Source organism: Mauremys reevesii, linkage group 10, assembly GCF_016161935.1.
Source record: "Mauremys reevesii isolate NIE-2019 linkage group 10, ASM1616193v1, whole genome shotgun sequence".
Taxonomy (NCBI): domain Eukaryota; kingdom Metazoa; phylum Chordata; order Testudines; family Geoemydidae; genus Mauremys; species Mauremys reevesii.
Genome location: NC_052632.1, coordinates 83908917 through 83933473, shown reverse-complemented (window position 1 = coordinate 83933473; position 24557 = coordinate 83908917). Strand labels below are relative to the sequence as shown.

Below are 24557 nucleotides of genomic sequence, written 5' to 3'. Positions count from 1 at the left end.
TGAAGGTTTAAATCCCTTGTCTTTTTTTAGTCTTCTATAGTATAATTGTGGATGTTCTTGCTGTCCATAGAAAACTCTAATCCATTTATATGAATCCTGCTAAGATCTTGGCCTCTTGATAGCTTGGGGCAATGAGTTCCACAGACTAACTGTGCCATGTTTGAAAATGTATTTGCTTCTATCTATTTTTTGGTTGCTTTTCAATTGAATTGACCCTCTTACTCTTTCATTAACAGGAGCATCTGATTTCCCTTCCCTGGGCTATTCTCTATTTAGCACAACACTGTTCATAGCAAAGTAAATTTATGTCAGATTCGCATCCGCACCTTACATATTTTATAGGTTAGTTACCAGGTTTGTCTTCCTATGGGCATTTCTCTGACACTCACCACAGTACTGCCTAAGCATCGCTTTTGGGTTTCAGGCCCTCGCATGTAAATGACCCAGACTGAGGTTTGACAGGGAGGAGCCGATTGCTCTAATGAAAACAAGAACCAGACACTGGACCTTCCATGAGACTCCTAAAGGGTCAGTTGTTTTTTCACTTCCATTCACCTTCTGCCTCCCGCGAGTGCAATCTGAGATGGAGGCAGCAAAATCCTGTGTGGTGGATTAGACTCATGACAGTTCCCTCCCAGAAGGCACCAGAAATCTTGCTTATCCAAACCAGCTAGTTCCGTGCTGCTGCCGGTTTCACAAAAGACAGAGGAAAGGCTGCGTCTTCTTCAATGACCCTGATCCAGATCTCTCCCTCGCCCTTCTCCATGGCCCCAAATCTCCATGCGGTATTAACATGCACAGCGAGTGCTGCACCAGAGCTGTCTATTTAATGACTCCATATCCAATGCACCCATGCCCTTCCCAATTCCCATCAGCCTCTTTAATCCACCTCATTAGCCAGAAATACAATACCCGAGCGGTATTTTTGAAAGATCTGTGTTAAGACAGCAGAAACCAAATAGCCAGTGACTGCGGAATATTGATTCATTACCAATCCTGTCAAAATATCTATTTCCCTGCTGCAAGCGTAGCGTGCCAATAACCTTCAGTACTTCCCAGAACACACGGAAGGTAGTACCATTTAATTTGCTGTTATATTTGGAGCAGTGACTCTAATTATGGCATTATGGGGTTCAAAGTCTGCCTCCCTGTGACTCCTGAACATGCAAGATGCTCCAGCAGATGTGTGTGTTAGGAGATGGTTTTCCTAGCAGGCAGGGCTGCATGCTCAGCCTGCTTGCACTTTCTGACTTCAGCATTACCAGTAACGAGGACTGCACAATTCGGACTTGATGCAATGTTCTGTGGATGGCGTGCGAGTCGGAGTGGAATCCGGGTGACTGCGTTGGCTCTGCGGGCGAAGTGCTTGGGTTTCCTGCTTGTGCCAGCAGGTGGGCTCTGAATCCAGGCAAGGAGCCGGCCTGTTGAGTCAGAAGGTGCCATTGTTACATGGTCAAAGTTGGCACTACCCAGAGCTGTGTGACATCGGCGTCCTGTTCCTGACAGCAGATTCCATCTCGAGGCTTTATTCAGCCACATATGCCTGAATACCTAGGGACCCATGTCTGACTTCAGGATTTGCTGCACCAGAATAGACCAGTGGGCCCTCAAGCCCTGTGTCCATGGTGCCTCTGGTCCAGCAACCTCTCCCTAAGAGGGACTCCTGCTTGGATGCTCACTGGCTGATGGGCGAATACCCATCCTCCCCCAGGAACACACCAAGGAAACCAGTACCCATGGCGGGTGCAGATGTGGCTGGAGCTCTGCCTCAGCTGTGCTAATGATGACGTGGACAGACCTCAGCAAACTGCAGGATGCTCCTGGACACGCTGTGCAGGGGATTCTGTTCTGACGGCCACGTTAGGGAGATAGGCGCTGTAGCTGCCCTTTGGGGAGGGCAGGGCGCTCCCCCCCCACTCCCCATTGCTGTCTGGGCAAGGCACGGTTAACACCAAAGCTCTGTGTTCTTGGTGACAGGCATATCTGGAGACTTTCCTCCATACGTCTCCCACCACCACCACGTGCATTTGTATGTGCTGGAACATTACGTTGAGTGGATAACTTATCTCTTAAATGAGCTTTTAATTAGGGAATAATTACAGCAGCTGTAGCTTATTATGTGGTTTTTAATTAATATTATTATTATTATTATTTTATTGTCCATGTTTGTTTCACCTACAAAAAATCCCTCAGAAAGGGAGGGGGGGTTGGTCCTTCAAAATGGGGTAGGGGCAGGCGGCGGGGGGAGCTCCAGGCTGCCCCCCAACACGCAGTCTCGTCGTCTCTTGTTCCCTGTAACGGAGCAGACAACCCTGGGGTTTGGTGCCCAGATCTGTCGGCTCCCGACGGGGCTGAGAACCAAGGGAATCTCCCAGATGTTGGCCCAATGACGACGAGGCAAACGGCTGCTGCTCTCCTACCCCCAGCACCCAAACCACTGGGAAGTGGAGACCCTCCTTGTTGCCGGCCACGTCCCCGCCATGGGGTTCTGGCTGGGCAAAGCACCTGCGAGCCTTGCCCAGCACTCCAGGGATTCCCATGGTGCCCTGAGGCTCTCGTTGGGCCCAGTCTCTTATTCCTGGGGAGCATGTGCCGCAGAGACCAGTCTGTGCTGGCAGGATGGAGCAGCAGCTGGGGCAGAAGGAGATTTCGTGAGTCTTTTCTTCTCTTCTCGATTTCCATGGTTTTGTATGACGGGCCATGGGTGGCTGGGACTGTTGTGATGTGGTGACTGAGGGAAAGAGCGGGTCCGATCTGTAGTGAAAAGTTTGTTCCGCTCATTTCACCCTGGTCCCAAACTACCCACAGGCTGGTCCTGAGTTTTCCTCTTTCGTTTGCTCTTCCGTAAATATTTTGCATGAGCCACTTTGAGCCAATGGGTTGTTTGTAGCCTCGTGACACGGAGTATTTGCTACTGTTTGAACCGCGTGATTGGCCACGTCAGTCCTGTGGCTGGCGTTGTTCCTGCTCCCTCGTGGATGACCTCTGTGAACTGGAAAAGGGACGTCTGTTTATAAAGTGTCCATGACCCTTTGTCTGATGAGTGTTTGTGTGACTAGTAAAAAGCTTTTCAGCCCCCGCTGGGAGGCCACGTTGGTGCTGCTCCTATTGGCTTCTGACAGGTATGGTGGGAGCGAAGCTCACCCACTCCAGCGTTGGCGGGAGCGGGGGTGGCGCATGCCCGGGAAGCACTTTGGTGGTTTTGTTTATAGGATATTCATGCATGGGAACATCCTGGCTGGATGCCTCCAGCCCAGGTTAGGCGCCACTCAGCAGCAAAGGTGGGAATGGCTCTTTGGGTGGGGGGCAGGTCACAGGCCGGTAGACCAGGGTTTGGGAGAGGGGGATTGTACAGAGCGTGTGGAGCAGAAAGGGGACACGTGGCCGGAGATTTTACTGGGCCTCTCAGCAGATCAAAAGGGGGGCAGAGAGACTCCAATTGCTGAGGCTGGGGCCCCTTTTCTCACCCTGCCAGAAGCTAAAATCGGGGTGGAGGGGGGTGGGGTACCCCAGGGGTTGAGTCTCACGCCAGTGCTCGCCCTGCCTGAGTCGCTGGGAGCAGAGGCAGCAGCAGCATGCTAAGCCAAGGGCTGCTCTGGCCAAAACCGAGCCCAAGGGCAGCCTGGCCCTAGGGGCCCCGTAGCCATGCACAGGCCCCCCGGATACCCTTGGGAGCTGCCCATCCTTCGGCTGGCAGCTCTGGCGCCTGGAGGGCTCAGTGACATTCAGTCCAACACCGACCTTGTGAACTTTAATTGATTCCTGGTTTTAGTGCTTCAAATCTGACAGTAGCCTAATTAGGAGCACGTGGGCTCCCAGCCGAGCGGAGCCCCTGGGGACGGGAATGCCCCTCGTTATTGTCATTGGGCTGTTTGGTTAATGAAGGGAATCTGCCAGGGCTGGCAGTGCAGGGAGTGAATGCCCCATGACAAGCCGTGCCCAGCAGCTCTCTTGGAAACCGTTACTCAGATCAGCGTCTGCCTGCCTGTCTGGGCTGGCTTTGAATTCTCTCCCTCTGCCCCAGGCGCCAGCTCTGGGCTGTGGCCTCTTACACAGCGCTGTGTATCGTCCAGAACTGCTCTCTCTTCCATGAGCGTCAACTGGGAATTGTTTTCCTCCTTGCTGGGAAGCCGTGAAGATGGGGGAAGCCACACAGGGATAGGACGTTTCCTTGTGCCAGGGCTTGGGCCCACCGCTGGGAAACGCTGTTAAAAGACAATAGACTCAGTGCAATGGGGCAGTCACGGTGCCAGGCAGCCCTACGGTGCAGGGGTCCTGATTGTTGCCCAGCTGGGGACACTGCCTGGAGCCAGGAAGCCAGCGCTGAGCCTGTCACCGAGGGCGACCGGCTGTGCTGGGGAGCGTGGGGCACAGCTTTCCCTGTCTATCCACCTGGGGGGCAGGGGGGACGGCACGGCTCATGGCTGCCTCAGGAGCTGGCCCCTCGCTTGGCTGGCAAGGCAGCAGGGAACACACCAGCTATGAAACGAGGGCAGAAAGCCAGGCGCTGCTCCATCCCCCCCCAGCCTGCTCTGCAGCAGCCGCCTCCGGCCACCCCAGCAGGCAGGTGCCAGGAGCACGCTGGCAATATGAGGCTTGGTGTTGGTGCTTCCCAATTCCAGAGGTTTCTGCTATTCTCTGCCATGCTGTAGCCCTCTGGCCCCCTCCCCCCAAGTCCCCCGGCTGCTCAAATTGGAGTTCGTTTGCGCCCCATCCCTGCCACCCTAACAATGAACTGACCCAGTGCTTTCCTCCCCCGAGAAGGCTGCATCCCGTCCTGCCCTCTGCTGCAGCCAGCTCTGGTGTAGCTACTCCCCTGCTGTCCGTGTGTCTGGTGAACGTTTCCAGCAGAGCGTAGCTCACCCTGGTGCACCTGCCTGGGAGCCCTGGGACGGCTTAGCCTGGGGGGCCTGGCAAGGGCTGCTTCGCTGTCCCCCATCCGCACCGACCGTCGTGCTGGGCAGGAGCACAAGGCTGCAGCCTTGCAGCCATTTCTTGGGAACAGCCCAGCACCGATTTACCCTCCCTAGAGCTTCCCTGGTCTCTGACAAACCCAGAGCAATGAGGGACTGGGGAGCTGCCTGGGGGAGCTGACTCCGAAGCAGCAATGCGGGCACAGGAGCTGGGCCGCTCGGGGGAGGGGATTCCGGCTCTGACAGCGCCAATGGGCTCGGGCATCACCGGGTCTCCTTTCCCTACAGGGCGTGACGTACCTGCCTGGGTGTCTCTGTGCGTGGTGCCCTGCAGCGTGCATGGCAAGGCTCGGTCCCAAGGAGCTCCTAGTCTCCATGAGGCTCAACGCAGTGAAGGCAGCTAGGTCGGGGAGGGGCGGGGGAAGTACAGCAGAGAGAACCCCGTAGATGGGCCCCTCCATTCATCACTCACCCTCAGTACCCTGCCTCCGATCCCGCGTGCCACTTGGAGTCACTCTCTGGATTTAAACGTGTGACTGGGGCTAGAGGCCAGAGCTGGGGTCAGGGTGGGGAGCGGAGGCTCAGTGAGGAGAGGCCAGGGCCCAGCAGACCGGGCTAGGGAAGGCAAGGAGGGAGCAGTGGCTGACCAGTAGTGCATTGGGAGCGCGTGTGGCCGCACAACATGCTGGGTCCAGGAGGCTGTGGCATGAGAAAAGCCTGAGTCCCTACAAGGGAAATCTTACTCCTGGGGGAATTCTGTGCCTAAAAATTCTATGCCAAAAGCATACAAATTCTGCCTACAATATTTTAAAATTGTGCATAGTTTGTTTGTCAAAATAACAATATAATCACACCAGTTTCAATTATTTTGGTAATTTATTTCAACAGACAACAAAAAGGATTCAGGAAATGTTTTTTTGACAAATCGATTCCTTACTAGGCATATTAATACAGAACTCTGAGTAATAATTCATTTAAAGTGCACTACAGAAACCTATTTCCTGCACCCCTCAGAAGCAGCGCGAAGGCTTGGCGGGGGCGGGGTGATGGAGAGGGTAATTGCTGGGAAGGAGCCTGGGAGTGAACCTGGAGGCTTGTTGGGTGTGGGTGGGAGAGGTGTGGAACAGTTGGGGTTTTATTGGGAGCGGGGGGGGGTATTGTTGGGAAGCTTCTCCCATGCAGACCCTGGTTGACCCCTAGCCTCTCCCATTCAGGCACATCTGCCCATCCCCATGTGTTCCTGCACCCCCATGTGGCCCTGCACCCCCACTCCCATTCAGCCCCTGCCCAAGTCCATCCTCCCCACTAGCCCTTCTGAGCCCATCTGTGACCCCTCCTTCCCCCCCCCCCCGGCATCCCCGTCTGCCCCCATCCACCCCCCACCCTGTGCAGAACTCAGTCTCTTCCCCCCATTGGCTGCGGCTGGCTGAGCCGGCTGCCCTTTGGCCTGGCACCACAGCAGCCCCTGGTGGACAAAAGGCGTAACCGCATTGCCTCGCTGGCAGAATGTCTTTTCCGTGGAAGACATGAATTCTGCGTGTGCGCAGTGGCGCAGAATTCCCCCGGGGGTAGAATATCGAGTCAGGCTGTATTCGCAGTGAGGAGGATGTGGGAGCTGCTGGAGCTGAGATGCATGCCCCTCGTTTGCTTGGGGGCTTGGTGGGATTGATGGAACAGGGCAGCTGTCAGCAAGTCCCAGCTGAATCTTTGCAGAGGTTCCCATCAGGAGGGCCCTCCGATTCGGTGCTGGCAGCAGTGCTCTGAAAGCAGCAGGGCCAGGAGCTCCCCAGGGAGCAGCGTATGGATCAGCACAGCAGCCGGACAGCAAGTTTATTAGTGACTTTGGGAGACCAAAACCTTCCCCTGCTGGCGAAAATGGAGCAATTCTGGGGGAGCTGGATTGGCAGGCAAGGAAACGTTCCCGTGGGAGCCCCAGAAGACAAACACTGCCCTTTCCAAGGGACTTCTCAGCCACATGACTGCCCATGCATCACTCGGAGTCCATCAGCTACAAAACCATAGGTCCTTGTGTAACCTGGTGCTCCCCAAAGCATGGCCTGCGCCAGCCAGGTTCATCTCCCCAGCCTGGCTCGCTGGAGCTGTCTCTGAGAAGGCTGGAGACGAAGGCTTGAGAGAGCCTCCCACAGGGAAGGGAGCCGACAGCAACAGGGAATGAAACTGAATTAGAGGATGATGCCAAGCCAAGGGACTGTGTCCCAGCCCTGGGTGCCCCCTGCTGCCCTGCTTGGCCTTCAGATGAAGCCTGACTTGTCCACGTTTTCCAGGGCATCTTTGGTGTGGGACGTCCCCAGCCTGTGGCAGGTAGGAGGGTTCCTCTACTCTTGGTACGTGGCTCTTTCTTCTTGAATGACCCGATTCACATCAGAATCGAGTCAACATGTGCCCCTCCCTGCGCACCCCTGTGGCCAACTCCGGGCCTAACCCTTCCCTCCTGTGAGTGCTGCTGGCTTCCACGGATCAACCCATGGCTGCCATGGCCCTAGAAATATGCAGATTAGCAGTTTGTTTGCAGGCCTGTGTTTTCCCGGACGGGGGTGTTAGCAATGCCTGTCCTTGGAACGCTGTCAGTACGGCTTGTGCAGTGTGATGTAACGTAAGCACAGCTGCCAGCAGACACCCCGTTTCCAGGCTGGTTCTGCCTGCCAGGTTCCTCTCGCTGCTGCTGTGTTGTTTTGTCAGGTTTGGTTTAATTTCACGGTGACCAGCTGTTTAGAAAGAGCGGAATTAGGCGTCTGCACTGCATGAAGGACGTGGGCCCCGCGGAAGAGAAGTTATTGGCTCAAAGGACACTTAGACATCTCCAGATAATTGAAATGATTAAAAATGAATCGGCAACTAAGTTAATTACCGTGTTCGCACTGCTGGCATGCATCGAAATGTCCCTAATTATCTGTCTGTGAGCACGCTCGTAAATTCTTTGAACATAAACATTTATTAAAGGGAGTTAATCCTTTGGTAACAACTCCAACCTCTCTTAGCACAGAGGCCTGAGATTCTTAATCTAGAATCAGAGCAACAGCAAAGCCCTGGAACAGAACCTCCCTGTGCATCCTAACCTGGATCTGGGCCTCAGCTCCACAGATGGGCCTTATGTCCACCATGGGTTAAACCAAAATCACAGTCCCCAAAGCCTCCAACCTACAGGTGGACGAAACCTGGCTCGCTTTATTCCATTATAAAACCCACCCCACCCCCATTGGGAGGGCACTACGACAGCACAGGTCCGTGCGCCCAGGAGTCTGGTAAGGTTGCATGTGTGAACACATCACAATTAGTCTCTAACTGCATGAACGCTTGCTATTTATTTATCAATTCCTGTATCGCAGGGTTCTGCTGGGGAAAGTTCCCCTCTTCTTTCCCCCCCCACCCCCCCCACAGCTCAGACTTCCAGAGGCCTGACCCAGCGCTGCTCAAACTTTCATTTAAAAAACCAAACAATTCTCCTTTGGGCAGAGTCTGAGTATGGGAAATGTCAGCCTGAATGTCAGGTTCGGAATGACTGAAAACATGGGCATGGCCTGGCTGCTGTGACCCGGCCTTAGTGACTGTGGGAGGGGTCGGCGAGTGCACCGGCTGGGAAGCAGGGCTGATGCACCCAGCATGGCCCAATTTGAAGGCAGCCCCTGTCCTGAAAGGTTAGTAGAAAGCCCAGGTCCCTGTGTGGAGCTGTGGCCTTGAAAAGTGAAGCAGAGAAGGCAGAGTGCACTGGAGAGCTAAGGGGATGAGCGGGAGGGAGGCTGTTGGCAGTAACCGCTGGCTTGCTCACTGGGATCTTTCTCTCTTCAGGCCGTCCATCACTATTGCTTTCTGCCAGTGCAAGCGGCTGCGTGGAGCGTGGGAACGGGCATGCTCTCGCCTATGCAATAGCCTGGGCAAGGGCCACTGTTGTCACACGTGCAGTAGGGAATGATCTCCAGTTCACTCCAGCGGTGTCTGTCTCTTCTCCCGCTGTGCACCTGGGTACTACCTTGAGCAGCATTCATAGCAGTCTAGCTGCAGTGAGGCACAGGTACATTTCAGAAGGTGTTTGTTGTCGTCTCAGATGTTAAAGTCTCCAGAGTTCATATTTTGTCTTTTGTAGATTATTTCTTTTCCATGCAGGTTTTGCAAGCTCCATCTCAGTCCTGCTGCCTCCCAGCCTTGGCTTTCAGAGGCCCAGCACCCCATGGTGCAGGTCTCAAGGGGATGTCAGCACGTTCCTCATCTTGTATTGGGAAGAAATTTGTCTCTTCGGCTGTCTCCATGTTCCCCAGCTCCACTTGCCTGGAAGATCTCGTAGACACCAGCAACGAAGCTGTGCCAGCAGCTGGAGGGGCAGGTCACCACCAGGGGAGCAGGTCACCACCAGGGGAGCTCACCTTCGCTGTTTTGCTAAACTAAACAGTTCGTGTTTATACCTGCATGTGGCTAAACCCCAGGATTACACACACTTCAGTGAGAAGAGTCAACTTCAGCCCTGTGAATCCTCTGTACACAACGAGCTACACGAGCAAATATTTACTCAAGAGCCTCCCCCAACATCGTTCTGCGTGGTTAGCCCCGCGGAAGGAAGCCATGATGTAATGTGTCGTTACAGGCACATGCTTTTCAGCAATATCTCCGTCAGCCCATGAATTTTTGTACCAGTTGATTCCTGGGAGGGTGTTTGGAGCATGTTTGACATCCAAGCACTGCAGCCAGCGAGGGAGCGTGTGTTTCTTTAATGTGGGAGTGTTGCACAGGCCACAGGGAGCCTGAAGGCAAATTAGAAAGAAATTAATAATTCAGGTCTCAGAAAGGTGCTGCTGGGGAATTAACTCTTCCTGAGCTCTGCAGCCCATGTAATTACAACAAAGCCAGTTTAACGAGCATGGGGCTGACATTCAATACCTGTAGCGACTGCCTCTTCTCTTCCCCTCGCAAATCCCAGTGTCACGTCTCCAGTGGGGGAGGTGGCGATGCTGGAGTTAGATTGTGGCCATTGGGCTGCGGGACTGCAGCTGGCCAAGGGCTGTGTTCTCTCTGCTGCAGCATGGGGCACTGATTGCTGTGCCCAGTGTGTGCCCCTTGCCCACTTGGAGGAGTTGGCAGGTCACGGGAGGATCTGCCTGAGACAGGCCCAAGACGTGTGTGGTTACGTTCTGGCACATCACCCTAGCCGGGTGGAGCAGCGACTGTTAGGCAAGGAATGCTACCCCGTGAGTCTTTCGGCACAAAGCTGCGGCAGGAGCCTGATGGGTAAGTGACTTCCTAGCCACTGACAGAAACAACAGCCTTCATCTTGTGGGACGCTCCCCCGAGGGCCTGTGTTCCCAGCCTCCTGGCCCTGCCCCTTGGCCCAGCTCTCCCCAGTAGCACCGACGCCACGCTGAAAGGAAGCAGTGCTGGTTCCACCTCCCTGCGCCCGGCCCCTCTTCTGCCTGCAGCCAGTGAGCTGGACAGCAGCGCTCTGCTGCCAGGAAGGGTGACGGGTCCGGTCTGAACCGCTGTGTGTTCGGATCCTGTGCAGTTGCAGCCTGGCTGTGGGGCTGCTGAAAGACGACCACGCAGCCCAGTGCTGCTACCTGTGGGCAAACAGCAATGTTCATTGCCGTGTAGGCAGCCTGGCAAAGTGCCCAGAACCCTGGCGCCCCAGTCCTGACCGTGCCCAAGTGGGAGCACTCGCTGGGCTGCAATGCCACGTGCCTAGCAAAAGCCACACGATAGGCAGGCTCCAAAAGCCTTGCTCGGAGCAGCTTGGCCAGGTTAGCGGCGTGGCTCAGGATGCAGGTTTGGGAGGGAACAGTAGGCAGCTCCTCCTCCCAAGCCCACCTCCGCTTTCCCCAAGCATGCCCAGCCCCTGGGGGACTGATGCTACAGGCTGTGTGAGCACCAGACTAAACAGCTGGAGACGTGCCATGCCTTGGTCCAAGGGGCTCCCCCCAGTGCTGGATAACAGCAAGCAGGAGCTCACGGTCTGGTGGCCTTAGACACACTAGGAATCAGCGTTGTCTGGTGCATGAAAGACCAGGCCCCATGGCAGACGGGTGCAGGGCATTGTTAATACTGCTTGAGTCTCTGACTTTCCATCAGCAAAGCCTGTTGTGCTGCTTCATGGATAACGGTGTCAGGCCATGGCTACGCTAGAGCGGCACAGCCACGCTGCCCTGGCTATGCCACGGCCGCGCCGAGTGTAAACGTTCCCACAGCGACGGCGGGGAGTTCTCCATTGCTCCCTGGTGCCGGTACCTAGGCAGGCAGAACCATTCGCCCGTTGTCTGCACCAGGGGTTAGGTCAGCCTGGCTGTGATGCTGTGGGGGGATTTTTCACAGCCCGAGTGCCACTGCTGTGTCGCCTGCACTTTTACAGGGTATAAATGAGACGTCCTTGAGCCACGGTGCCAGGTCTGACCCAAGCACTCAGCCTGGCTCCGTGATTTCTGGCAGGGTGCGTCCATGTTTGATGTGCTCTCCTGATAATGCAGACATGGGGTGTGATTATACAAACAGCAGCCCCCGGCTCAGAGCTTCCAGGGCTCAGCAGTGCCCCTGAGCACAGCGGAAGGTGGCAGGGCACTGCGGGAGGCAGTCCGCCCGCTGTACGGGCGGCTCCGGCCGTGCCCTGATGGACTGCCAGCCTGGCCGTAACCCGCATGGGGAGGCCGAGGAGCCAGGCTTGCTGCCAACAGGTAGATGAAGGGATCTTACTCCCTGGGACTGCATGGAATGCAGCATCCCCTCTGCTCACCAAGCCCAGGAAAGGGGGGTGGGGGTGGGGTTGTGTGTATATGCAGGATTAGAAGTCGGGTAGGAGCCTTTGAAACCCTGGCCCCTCTCTGGCTGGAAGCAGCCCTCTTTAGCTCAACCTGAGGGCACAGAAAAGGCAGGAACCAAGACAGGCTGGGCCCTTTACCCCTCTGCTGTAGCCTAGATCTATTCTCCCCCCCGGGCCCGCTTCTCCACCAGCCCCCGCCAGGCTTCCTGGAGCAGAGCAGCGATGCACGGCTGGGCTGGGCTGGGCTGTAGTAACTGGCCGACACAATGTGTGTGTGCAGAGCTGGGGATACTGCAGTAGGGACACCCCCCCCCCCCCGGCTCCTCTCTCGGTGAATCCAGAGCCTCTGGCTGAGGAACCCATTTTTCAGGGCACTCTGTGAAGTGGGCACGTGTGCTGGGCTGGGTCCTCTCCATGCTGCTCCAGTCCCTGACTGTGGAGAGACCGGGGATAGAGCAGCTGCTTTGACGGAGCCCCAGAGATTGCAGAGAATTGCCATACGGTGGATGCATAGGGAATTATCCCGTCCTGCTGAGTCACCTGTTCGGCTTTTCATTCCTTCAGCCTCCTTTCCCGCATGCTCCCATGCAGGAGGTAGAGCTGCGTGAACACTGCTTAGCCTGCGTGATAGAATATACCAGCTGTAGTGTCTATGCTTTCCGTAGAAGGTAATAAATAGAATCTACTTGTGTATCTGTGTTGTCATCTGTGCAGTGCAGTGAAGCAGGCCTGTTCCCGGCTAGCAGGTTAACCTGAGACACCTCAGGCCTGTTAGCAGGTATTGATCCTGTGTGGACTCGTTAAGGCAGGTGGCTCTTACCCCACTTGGCTGTAAGGGGGAGGTGGGAGTCTCTCTCTAGAGGTAGAGGACCTAGGGGGCGGGCTGAGCATTCCTGGCAAGGAACCCTAAGAGCAGCCAAGCCTGGGGAGGAGTGTGAGCTGACTTGACGTGTTTGTTCTAAAGCCAGGCCCCAGGAGGGGGTTGAGCCCTTCACTCTATGCAGCGTGTGACTTCCTTCTAGAGCAGGTGGAGAAGGTGCCTGCCCACGAGCCCTGGGTCTGGCTTGTCCATGCAATATGTTGGGTTTTATTGGGTTGCACGATACAGTCTGGGGCAGGTGCTCCTGACAGCTGATTTGGGGCCACCAAGGGTGAAATCTTTGTCCCAGTGAGTTCAGTGGAGACTCCCGTCCAACCCAGGTATCTTCACCAGGAGCAGCTTCTCTCTGATTACTCTTAATTGGGCTGGAGGACGTCTCTTCTGCTCATTCCAGTAACATGGCCAAACACCGTCCTGACATCTCAAAGCTTGAAGTGAGCTTTACTGCTCGTGTCTGGCACCAAAAGGCTTTAGAAGCTTCGTAACTATCATAAAAAAGAATCTCTCGTTCAAGAGGAATTCGTGCTGCACCTGCTGCCAGGTTCATGTGTCTAATCAGCCCTTTAGCCAGTGTTAGAAAATCCCCCCCTCCCCGGGTTAGTAACAAACCCATGAGGGAAACCACGTGGGCTCTTCCCCGTGTGTCCCCTGCAGTCTGTGGGCTGGTGGGATTGAATGGCTGCTGTAGCACCTGGCGTGCTGAGGCCGGAGGCACAGCTGGGGCCGTGCTAGGAGGAAGCAAGGGTGGCAGTGCTGGGCAGCGCCAGCAAGTGGGCTTTCAGGAAGCTGACACATTCAGGCTGGAGGGGAGCCCATCAGGCAGCTGGTCCCTGCCTCTGCAATTTGAGAACCTCCAATCTCTCTGGAAGAGGCCTGTCCAGCTGTGACTGGGTGATCTCGGGTGATACCCCGGTGTGTTGTGGTTGTTAGTGCTGTGCCTTATTCCCAGCTCCAGTCCTCAAGTGCATGCACCCTGTGAGGCCAGGAGCCCGCTGCTTCCCTTGCCAGGACCCAGTGTGTGCAGACCTGGGATGTCTCTGCACAGGCAGGCATGAGGAAACGCATGCACGCAGCATGTGTTCTAACCGTGTGTGGCACATGTGCCATTGGACACATCCACAACATGGAATCACAGTAGCCTAGACAGTTTGATTGGGCTGGACAGCGCTGGTACTTCAGACACTTAAAATACCTCTGGGGGGGCTGCGTTTTAGCCTCTTGGGAAGAATGATGAGAAGCAAATGAAGCAGAATGTCTGGAGATGCTGAAAAGCAGGTGCCAGGAGTAGCAAATAAACTGCGTTCCCAACACTAATGCTGGGTAAATACACCAGGAATATTCACGCCATTAAAACAATGCAGTGGCTTGTGCTGCATTCATGGCCTTGCATGTTCACTTCCCATGAGCACTCTAGCAAAGGCATTTGCTGGCAGCAGCAGTCAAGGACGCGGCAGGTGTAGAGCGAATGCTCCCAGAGAGCCCCACTGGATTTCATACATCAGGTGTTTGATGCAGAAGCTGAATGGTGGCAGTTCTGCTAACAGTCACGGCAGAGAGGCAGCATCTTGTGACCCATGTGTCCGTTCACAGCCCAGAATGTGGCTAGCGAATACTTGGAACTACCCTTGTGAGCCAGGTGATGATTAACAGGCACCGCTGGGTGCTTCATGACGTGAGAAAATCAGAGACTGCAGGAAACGGCTTGGGGAAGGGAACAAGCTATTCACTGGGGAGGGGCCAGGACTAGAGGCGTCTGAATGGCTCAAACCTCTTGGCAGGGCACTTGGGCCCCAGGCGAACAGCGCATCCCCTGTGGCTCCTCTCTGGGTGTCCTCGACCTTTCCCGCGGCACTGCTGGGGCTGGACGACGGCCCCTCGCCTCTCAAATCAGCTCCAAGGTGGATCAAGGTGCCGCACTTGCTGCTGTGCTGCTCGATGTGTTTGTTTATGTTTCAGTCCTTCCTCTTCCAGGCCCATCTCCCTGGCACTTGTGCACTTGCTGTCCCAGAGCTTTTGGGGTGTCTGAGGCTCCTGGAGAGGAGTCTGATTGGACCTGGACATTTCCATGGTGACAGTTACATACAGCTCCACAATTGACGCATAATTGTATTTGGGCCTAACTTTCTGCAGGAGCAGCTGAAATCAGGATCTCCGCCCCTCCCGGGCCGGTTCTGAACTCCTTAGGAACCTGCACGGGCCGTCACGCTGCATCGTCCTGCCTTCAGGCTCCAGCAGCCCGGCTGGCACAGGGAGGGCAGCCAGAGCAGGATCGGACCCGTTGCTCTTGGCCAGTGCATTGACCCAAGTGAGACCCATGAGAAACCTCTTTCCCTGGGGCTGCCCTTGATGCAGGGTCTGGCAGGAGCAGCATCTTTTGAACGTTCTCCCTGCACTCCAGCCTCAGTGCGGAGCAATAGCGCGGGAAGAGGAACGTAGCTCCCCTGGCCACCTCTCGTGGTGGAACCTTTTACCCCGACCTGTCCTGCTTCACAAACTGCAGGCTCAGCCCCTCCTCCTCTCCTTCCCTTGCGCAGCCCCCTGCCTGGCTAACACGTCTCCCTGATCACCCGCTTCATGTTTGCCCTTAGCTCAGACCTGCTCCTGTGAGTGGCTCATTTAGCACGAGCCCGGGGAACACAGGGGAACGCACAGGGGATTGTTGACACAGTAGCACGCTCCCACACACAGTCCCCATAAGCTGGAGCTCTGCTGTGAGCCCTTGGTGTGCTCCACAAGGAGCAGGACACGGACAGGTTTCAAATCTAAACTACCTGTGAACAATAAAGCTGAAGACTAGGACGTGCTACATGCATGCAAATCACTCTGCCAGTGCAGAAGTCCAGAGTGATCATTTTAAAGTCAACTGTAATTAAGTTTGCAATGCGTGTTCCAGCTGCTGCAGGCCTGGGATCCCACCATTACCGTAACGATGAAGTCTGGATAATGCTTCTCCCCCTTGCCTGCTTTCAGAGGTGATTTATGCCTCTTGTCAGGCTGTGTTTTGTTGTCTCAGCAATCGCTGTTGCAGCAAGCACTAGGCGTCCGCTTAAAAAAAAAAAAATCCTTGTCTCATTTCAGTAATTTACTATGCAGTTATTTTGTATTTTTCATAATTGATTAGAACGTGTAATTTCATTTTTAAATACATAGACCTAATAGCTCACGTAATGAAACTCTAACAAGCCTGACGATGGGCCATTAATGAAACAGCAGTTTGATGATTCTCTGCCAATAGCTTGTAATGGTGAATCACTTCTCAAGCTGCCCTGCCCTGATTTACGACACAAACTTGTTTGTGAGTGAGCGAGAGCGGCAGTGGGGCCTGGCACTAAATTAGCATTTCCTGGCAGTCATTAAACAATAGGAATCATAGCCTGGATTTAGGGGGGCTAAAGCAGGGCAGGGGGACAGGCCCATTAAGCCAGGCCCAGGCTCTGGTACCGATGTAGAACACGCCTGTTAATTTATGCAAACTAATTACTTGGCTCTCTGTCGCATGAGACATTTGGTAGAGCGAATGGGCACTGCACAGCCCCATAGAAATACTGCAACCCCCGGAAGGCACCTGCTATCCCTGCTTTGGGGGGGGGCGCTATGGTGCCATGCCTGACGCAAGGCAAAGGCAACGCTCGGGGCTGATGGAAATGCTGACAGCGGCTGTGGGGCTAATGGCAAGAACGAAGAGGGGTTAAGAGGCCGAAGCTCCAGAGTTCCGGCTCCAGCCTCGTGCTCCTGCCCGCTCAATGCAAACAGAAGGCTCTCCAGGATGCGCTGGCGGATCCGTGTCCCTGGCAAGGGGGTTGTGCAGGGCTGGGGAAGCTCAGAGGAGCTCGCAGCCCCTGCAGTGGGTATGTGCAGGGGCACGCGGGACAGCAGCTGAGCAGGAATGCCCCCGTGCCCTGTGCCTTGAGTGCTATTCAGCTTCCTGCTAGGCCGAGCCGCCTCGCTCGAGGTGACAGCATGGCCCTGCCCAGCTGGGCACGTGGCCGAGCGGAGCCCACGGGTTGGCATGTGCTGGGTTCCTCTGCAGGGCCAGGCCCCAGAGGATGGGAGTTTGTTACAGCTGCGAGCTTTCACCCTGGAGCTCTGGCTCGTGCTGTCAGCTCTGGAGGCCCTAAGTTCAATCCCTAGCATCCTTGCCCTCCAAGCGGGGCTCGGCAGGGTATGCCAGCACTTTAACTGTCCCTGATGCACAGGGGCCGGGTGGGCACTGCAGCATCCCATGCAGCTCTTTCCTTTTCAGTGTTGGTGAAAGATGCTTGAATGCCACAGTGGCGCTGCCAGGGCCCCACGAGCGGTGGCACAGCAGGGTCCCCACCCTGCTTCTGCACTCCCCAGGCCTTACCCCGTGGGGCAGGAATGGGGAGGAGTGTCTGCACTATGGGGGCCAGTAATGGTTGACTGGGGCGGGCGGGCGGCGCTTTCAGTGTGCTGGCCACATGGCTGCAGGCTGCTTGACGGAGATGCAGTCACGGGACGTACTTAGTGAAATCAACTAGATGTTGGCAGCACTTAGAGACTGCCAGGTGCCCGAGAACCCTGCCTCAAGGGCTGAGAGGGGATCCTAGTGCAGGGGTTGCTCAGCCGGCAGGCTGCCCCCCACCCTTTATTTGTAAACTGTTAATGGCTGCACCGTGTCTGGCCCCTCTGGGCTGTAATAATGCCTGCAATGCACAGGGAATCAAAGGAGGGAAAGCCCCAGAGAGGGGCTTTTCTCACAGAAATCTGCACCTTTTCAATCTTGGCAGTTCACCCACCTGCAAAATGTCGTCTTTTCACCAACTGGTGTTTCTCCCTCAAAAGCCCCTGCACCCGCCTGGCTGCATGGGGTGGTGGGGTCCCGGTGGGGGCACCCAGCTTGCTATGCTCTGCTTTGCCCACTTGGGTGGTAACGGGTCCATTCCCACCGAAACCGACTCTGGGCTTGAGCAATTTACATTTTCTGCAGAATTTTGCAAACAAGATGAAATGTCACTTTCTGGCCCGTAGGTGAGAACGTTCCAGTTGTGCACGAGGAGCAGGTTGGTTTATTGGCAGTAATTTCACGTGACCCCTAGTGCTGCTCTCCTGTAGCAGGACTGCTCACAGGAGGACACCCAGGGCAGAGTCTGGGGCAGACGCTAGGGTGACCATACGTCCTGTTTGCACGGGACAATCCCGTTTTCAAGCCTTGTCCCGGCCATCCTGACTTTCTGTGGCAATAGGGAGCATTTGTCCATTTTCGCTTGCTGACTTGGTCAGCTGACGAGTGAATGGGACAAATGCCCACTTTTGCCAAAAGAGTAGGAGGTGGAGGTGGCAGGGGCTGAGCAGTGAGGGAGGCCTCGGCTCGGGCTCCAGCGACCCCAGCCTCACGCCGGGGGCAGGCAGGGCTTGGGTTAGTGGGTCAGGCCCGCCCTGCCTGGGGAGGAGGGCTCTGGCCAGCCCCCCACAGTCGCCCATATTCTCTTTGGGAATTTTGGTCCCTCCAGCAGAAGCCTTTTCTAAACCTGAGTTTCCCTGGACGTTTTGCTGAGATGCCCCTTGTGAAAACCCAGTGCTCATGGGCCTGTCTACAGAGAGCTGAGTTCTGCGATGTTCTAAGTGTTCTGAACTCCGTTCTGTGGAGCTGATGGTGCCTGTCTGTCCCAGGAGCCCTCAGCACCTCCCAGGATCAAGCCCTTAGCCCCCACCCTGGGCTGTAGCTCCTAGAAATGCTTTGCTTTCTAGCTGCTGGCCACCCAGGGCATGGCTGTAAGATCAGTGTGTGACCCTCTCCCGCCGAATCACCGCGGGCGGCACGGCTGCCGTTGCTTTCCCTGTCTGCCTCAGTCCGGGTCAGACTGCACAGCACCTGATCTTATCTATTAAAATGACTCGTGCGCTGGGTCCTTCTCCACCCTGCTCCATGGGCTCCCTCCCAGAGGGGTCTCATACCAGGAGGGCCTGAGAACCTCCACTGTTCCTCCCCAGCACTTGTAGACTTTCCCTGGAGCACATAATTAGGTTGAATTAATCTGTGAGTCTCGCTGAGCTGACCCAGCGGTGCTCCAAATGGTGGTTCTTCGACCTGCACTGTGCTGTCACACGGGGTCAGTCTCTGAGTACAGCTCCAGGGCTGGGCCACTGCCCACGGCAGGATTATCTCCATGGTCCTGGAGGTGTGAGTCCAGGGCAGCCCAGAGAGCGATCAGACCTTGTGGGCCCATCCCCTGGGACTCCCCTCCCCACCCCAAGGATCTCGTTCCCCCAAATCCCCTCATTCTCTGACAGCAGCGGGGCCCCATGGCGCACACAGCAGTCAGGCATCGTCCCCACATTTCCTCTCGCTCCCAGGCCTCATGGGTGGGAAATAGGGTTGGCTGGAGTGGGCCTCAGCAGCCTCCCTTGCCCTGCTGCCATCGCCAGCTTTGGCAGCTGCGGGAGTGCTTAGTCAGTCTGGAGCAGGGCTGGGCGAGCCGGGCTCAGCCAGCAATGGACGCACGGTTGCACCCTCACTGGCTTGTGGCCTTCAGTGCTGAGCGATCGGTGTGGTTGGAGGAGGCTGGTAGGAGCCACTTTCAGCCCCTGGCATCATGGGGCATCCATCTCACACGGTGGCACACCTGCCCCCTGCCAGGGAGGCGCCCATGTGGTGGCCTGGGACTCCTTGGTGCAAACGCCTGCACCAGTGCAGAGCCCTGGTCCTCCCGCTCCCCCAGGCCATTCCCGCTCATGTCGCAAAGCAAATACGACAGGCTGCAAACCTGGCGGTGTGGTGGCTTTCAGCCAGGCATCCACCGGCACGGCACGGTTTGCAGGCTCTGCCCAGCTCGAACTGGGAGCGACCCACCCGGTAATAAATCCAGGCCTGATTGAGTTAATCATTTATTCATAATACGCCAGATTGAGGGATAAATCTGCCCTGTCAGTGGGTTTATTTGATTGCGCTGCTCAGCCGTCAAAGCCCATGATTTCAATAGCCTCACGCTGGGAAGGCAGGTGCAGTTTGCACAGGGCCTGGCCCCCTCCACCCGACCTGGCCAGTGGCTCCAGAGCCAGCCCCACGCTGGCTCCTGAACTGCTCAGCACTTTGCTTTCACGAGCCCGGGCCAAATGCGCCGCGGAAACCAGCAGCGTCCCAGCAGCCAGGAGCTTGGCCCCAGTGCTCACGGGCTGGCTTCTTTCACGCTGTTTTTAGCTTGTCGGGGAGCTGCCGGTCTCCCCCCTCCGGCGCCGCAGGAGGCAGGCAGCGGCCGCCCCAAGGAGCCAGCGCGTGGCCCGACGGCACTAGGGATACGGCTCTTGTGCTTAGCGAGTGTTCCTAGGAAACCGTTGCCAGGGTGCTGAGCACAGCTGTGGGGCAGCTGCTCTCGCACCTGCTGGGTGCACAGCTGGAGCCTGAGCTGGGGGCCAGACATGGGGCTGGAGTCGCCACCCCCGGGCCCCGGTGTAAATCAGGCGCAGTGCTGCTGCAGTCAGGGGCGTCAGCGGCACACATGCAGGATGGGGGTCCCGAGTCCCTGTCGGCTCCCTGCCGGTCCGGTGCAGCGTGTCTCCAGGGGCAGGGCAGCGAGTGCAGGCGTCAGGTGCTGTGCAGCCCTCCCATGGCCCGTGGAACGGAGTAATGCTCCATCGCGAGCCAGGGGCTGCCCCTTCGTCGCCAGCAGGACACTGGGCTCCTCCGAGGGTCTTGGCCCCCTCCTGCCCCGCTGGCACAGGCGCCCGTTGGTTACAACGCCTGGCCTGCGACTTGGCTGTGCTGGTGCTGCTGGGGCCCCCCCCATGAGCCCAACTGGGAAAGGGGCTGTGGGGGGCAAAGCCCTATCAGCTGCCCCTGCAGGGTCACGCCCAGCCAGATACACATGCTGCAGCTTGGGCCAGGGCAGGGCTGTTGCTGTGGAGGGGTCCCGAGAAACCCACCGCGGGCCCCGAGGGTCAGACCAAGGCCTGGCTTGAGTTTGTTGGGGGGGGGGGGGTAATTGGGAGCAGGTGCTGGGTTCCGAGGAGCGGCCCATTGAGGCCAGGCCCTGCCCATTCATGCTGCCTCTCACTCTCCCTGAGCGAGGCACCCGTCCCCCGCCGGCACAGCTGCCCCGGGTTGGCCCAGGGCTGAGGAGACTGGATCGCAGCTCTGCTTTAACCCCGAGGTAGCTGGGCACCTGGGCTGTATCCAGGCTGCACTGCGTGGTCCACTAGCTCGGTGTTGGGGGACCCATTAGAGAGCACGGCTAGTAGCTGTGCAGCCCCCCGCTAAGGGCTGGCTTGTGGCTCCTGCCAGGGGCTCAGGCCCTTCGAGGCCGGTTGGTTTGTCTTTGGCGCTGTGCCCCACATAAGGGCAGGCTCCGGGGTCAGTGCTCTGGCTTTGTTCGCTCGTTCATGCAGCCAGGGCACAGTGAACCAATGCAATGGGCATCATTCCGGAAGGCGCCAGCTGCAATTTGGTTTGCAAATAGCAAAAGTGCTATAGTAACAAAGGGGAAAAGCTTGACCTGCAGCTCCCGGGGAGCCAGGCTTGTGAATGGAGAGGGGGCTGGGAGCAGAATGGCTGCGCTGGCAGCTCTGGGCTCAGTTCAAGCTGCTTTCTTTTAAAACTGCAAAGGAACTTCCTGCTTGAAGATGAAGTTAGAACGGTCCCGGCACAACACAGGCTTCCTTCTGCAGCGCTGCCCATGCCCCTCGGGCCTGACCTGCAGCCCCCTACGACTGCTGCTCTGCATGCCCCATGGCTCTGCCAGAGCCCCTCCCCGCTGGCCAAGTGAGGAACGGGGGGCATGTTTGTCAGGCACGGGAGGCCAGGTTCCGGTCTTGCTGTGAAGGCCTAATCCTGCTCGAGTCCATGCGCGGGGTGCAGAGGAACTGCCTACGCCGGTGCAGCAGGAAATGATGTGGGTGAGTCGGTAGGTCGCACTCCCCTCTTCGCGTTACTGCTGATGCCGACACTCCACTTGGTAGTAGGGGCAGTGTGGTGCACTGCTGAGCTGGAGGTCTGAGGGCCTGGTCATTCAAAGGCACTTTCAGACTTTTCACAGGAGTAGGGGTGATAACCCGAGTCTTGGCCAAGTCCACTGGGCGTCTCTCAATCCCTCTGGAAGTTTCAATCAGGCACCGTCTTGTTTTCAGTTCCTGCACTTGCCTGGTTAGTGGCCCTGTGACCCACCTCCCGGTGGGGACGTTGAGCTGGGCTCGCTCTATTTCTGAGACAGATGTTCTAAATGTCCATCTGTCTGCCTGGGACACCTGAGCTGTGTTTGCAAGCGCCTTGTGTGGGTCCCAGCTCCTGTCCTCACCTGTGCGTTTCTTTGCTTACAGAAGCTTGATGCCCAGGACACTCAGCAGCCAAATCACAATGGAAAAGACACCCAGTTACTTTGTCACCAAGGAGGCCCCACGGCGGATCTTCAACATGTCCAGAGACACCAAGCTGATCGTGGTGGTGCGGAACCCGGTCACCAGGGCCATCTCGGACTACACGCAGACGCTCTCCAAGAAGCCCGACATCCCCACCTTCGAAGGGCTGTCCTTCCAGAACCGCAGCCTGGGGCTGGTGGACACCTCGTGGAACGCCATCCGCATTGGGATGTACGTGGTGCACCTGCAGAGCTGGCTCCAGTACTTCCCCCTCTCCCAGATCCACTTTGTCAGTGGGGAAAAGCTGATCACAGACCCGGCAGGGGAGATGGGCAAAGTGCAGGACTTCCTGGGCATCAAGCGGGTGATCACGGACAAGCACTTCTACTTCAACAAAACAAAAGGGTTTCCTTGCCTGAAAAAAACAGAGAGCAGCACTTTACCACGCTGCCTGGGCAAGTCCAAAGGGAGAACTCATGTGCAGATAGACCCTGAGGTGATAGAGCAGCTCCGGGACTTTTATAGACCATATAATATTAAATTCTATGAAACCGTTGGGCAGGACTTCAGGTGGGAATAAATGTCCAGGCCCAGAGCGGTGGTGAGGCCAGCATGCGGCAGTCTTCCATGAGGGTTCAAACTGGAGGCCAGCGTGCAAGCCGCCCCCTCCGTCGGCCATCTTGTCCTTCCTCACGGGTGCTGGTGAGAGCAGCTTTCCGGACCCTGTGGAAGGCCAGGCTTTTCCAGGCCAAAGGCCAAGGAGGATGTGGAGTTCTGTCCCCAGCCCAACGTGTGCCAGGCAGAGACCGCTGGACACAGCCAAGCCCTCACCAGATTCTGTCAGCGGCTGGGGGGGCTTGTTTTGCATTTGGTTTTTATACTGTGACGGGGCACACCCTGAGCAGCCAGAAAAGGGCCTGATGGGCCATGTGGAGGCCACGGGCCATCTGATTTTTAATAATGGCTGGTCGATACACACTGCTGCCCATGCGCAAACTGGCTCTAGCGTCTACCTGGCATGTACCTTGTGCATGTTCCGAAAATAACCACCAATTGGAGCAATCCCTGGCTAAAGCTTCCCGGGCTCCGAGTGGGTCAGTCTCTGTCGCTGCCCAGTCCAGTTTACCAGGACTAGGATGAATGTCCCACGCCCGCAGGGGCTGGGGCCTGCATGGGGCTCTATGACCCATGGGAAGCCATGCGTCTGAGGCTGGGGTGGGCCTCTCCATTTTGCCTTTGTCACCTGAGCGAAGTATGTACCCATGACGATGGTGATGTGTATGCTTGAAAAAAAAATGTTTCCAACCACATTGTGATGATACTTTGTCCTGTGAATAAAGCACAGATTTCTGCTGGTACGGGTACTCTGTTGCCACTAGTTTTCTTGTTCAGCATGTGACTTCCTGTGAAATAAAGATGAATAGAACTGGTCCTTATTGAGGTACTTTTCTTAGGAATGGTCTTTCCACAGCTGGGTTCGCCCTGCACCCAGCATGGGGTCTGTGCTCAAACACCCCCTCATACACTATGCAAAACTGCCAATGCATCAGGCGCTGGCCAGATTCTGCAGTGACGGGTGCCAGAGAAGAAAGGAGGGAGAGAAAACCAGGCCATATGGACCAGTGCTCTCAGAGCACGTAGGAGGGGACAGATACCAACTGTCCAACCCAGGATGGCTTGAGATGTGTCACCCACTGGATGGGCGCCGGGGGAGCAGTCCCCAAGTATCCCGGGGTGGCGGGGAGTCAGAGGCTATGAAGGTGACAGGTTGCCATGGTCGGGGAGAACTGCTGGAGCTGCCGTTTTCCACACTTATGAGGCACTGAATGAGCCCAACTGATAACAGGTGTGAAACTCTCCTTTCCTCAGGCCCGGGCCCTCTCTGTGCCTGGCCCACTCTTAGCATGACGGATGGGCTCTGCCTGAGGCGCACCCAGCACATTTATGAGCCTGGTCCCTCGCGCCTGTCGGTGGGGGGTTGTGGGGAACTTGGCTGACGCAGAAATCTGCAGGTTCGTTCAAGGCTTTTCTGTGGCTCTGGCAGAGGAGAGTCTTGCTGGCCTGGGGTGACCATATTTCCCCAAAGGGAACACGGGACATCGCCTGTGGCTAGCCCGAGGCCCCCATCCTTTGGCCTGAGCAGTCAGGAGAGTGACCCATGCGCCAGGCAGAGCTGAGTCTCATGCAAACAGTCCCACAGGCAGCAGGGCACACGGCAGCGCCAGGGAGCCGCTCCCAGCCCCGCGCCTCACCCAGGCCGGCCTTGTAATTTGGGGGCAAGTTGCTCCTTGAGTGGGACAAGCCATGACTAGCCCAGTGAGCAATAAGGGGTTTCCATGCGCTGGGAGGGAAAGGCCTGGCTGAGGGAGGCTCCCAGCCCCCAAAGGCCCCAGCTGAGGCGTGGCGGAGGTTACTGGACAGGCTCGCGGTGCTGTGACAGCCCTGTGGAGGGGCGCCCAGCGCCGGACGAGCAGGGGGTGTGGGGTGTGGGGTGTCCCTTGCTCTCACTGCAAAGAGAAGCGGAGTCAAATCTCCCACACGTCGCCGTGCGTAACTATCCCTGGGGTGGTGGGGACGGAGGAAAGTTACACCCCCCGCTCCGGGCCGTTGCTGAATTAGTGCATTCAAACAAACCATGCACTGATCCAGCTGAGCACGTGCAGTGGGTGATGGAGCGTCCTGGTGCCTCGGAATTGCCTGC

The 24557-nt window shown here is 56.6% G+C and overlaps 1 protein-coding gene across 1 annotated transcript in view; it reads left to right on the top strand.

Annotated features, from left to right (window-relative positions):
• HS3ST2 (heparan sulfate-glucosamine 3-sulfotransferase 2) overlaps positions 1-23226 on the top strand; it is a 35591-nt gene extending 12365 nt beyond the window's left edge. The window contains exon 3 of the mRNA XM_039493389.1: positions 21818-23226. Coding sequence (XP_039349323.1) covers positions 21818-22436 — 619 coding nt within the window. The 3' untranslated portion in view covers positions 22437-23226. The remainder of the gene's footprint in view (positions 1-21817) is intronic.
• Positions 23227-24557: the final 1331 nt, after the last annotated feature.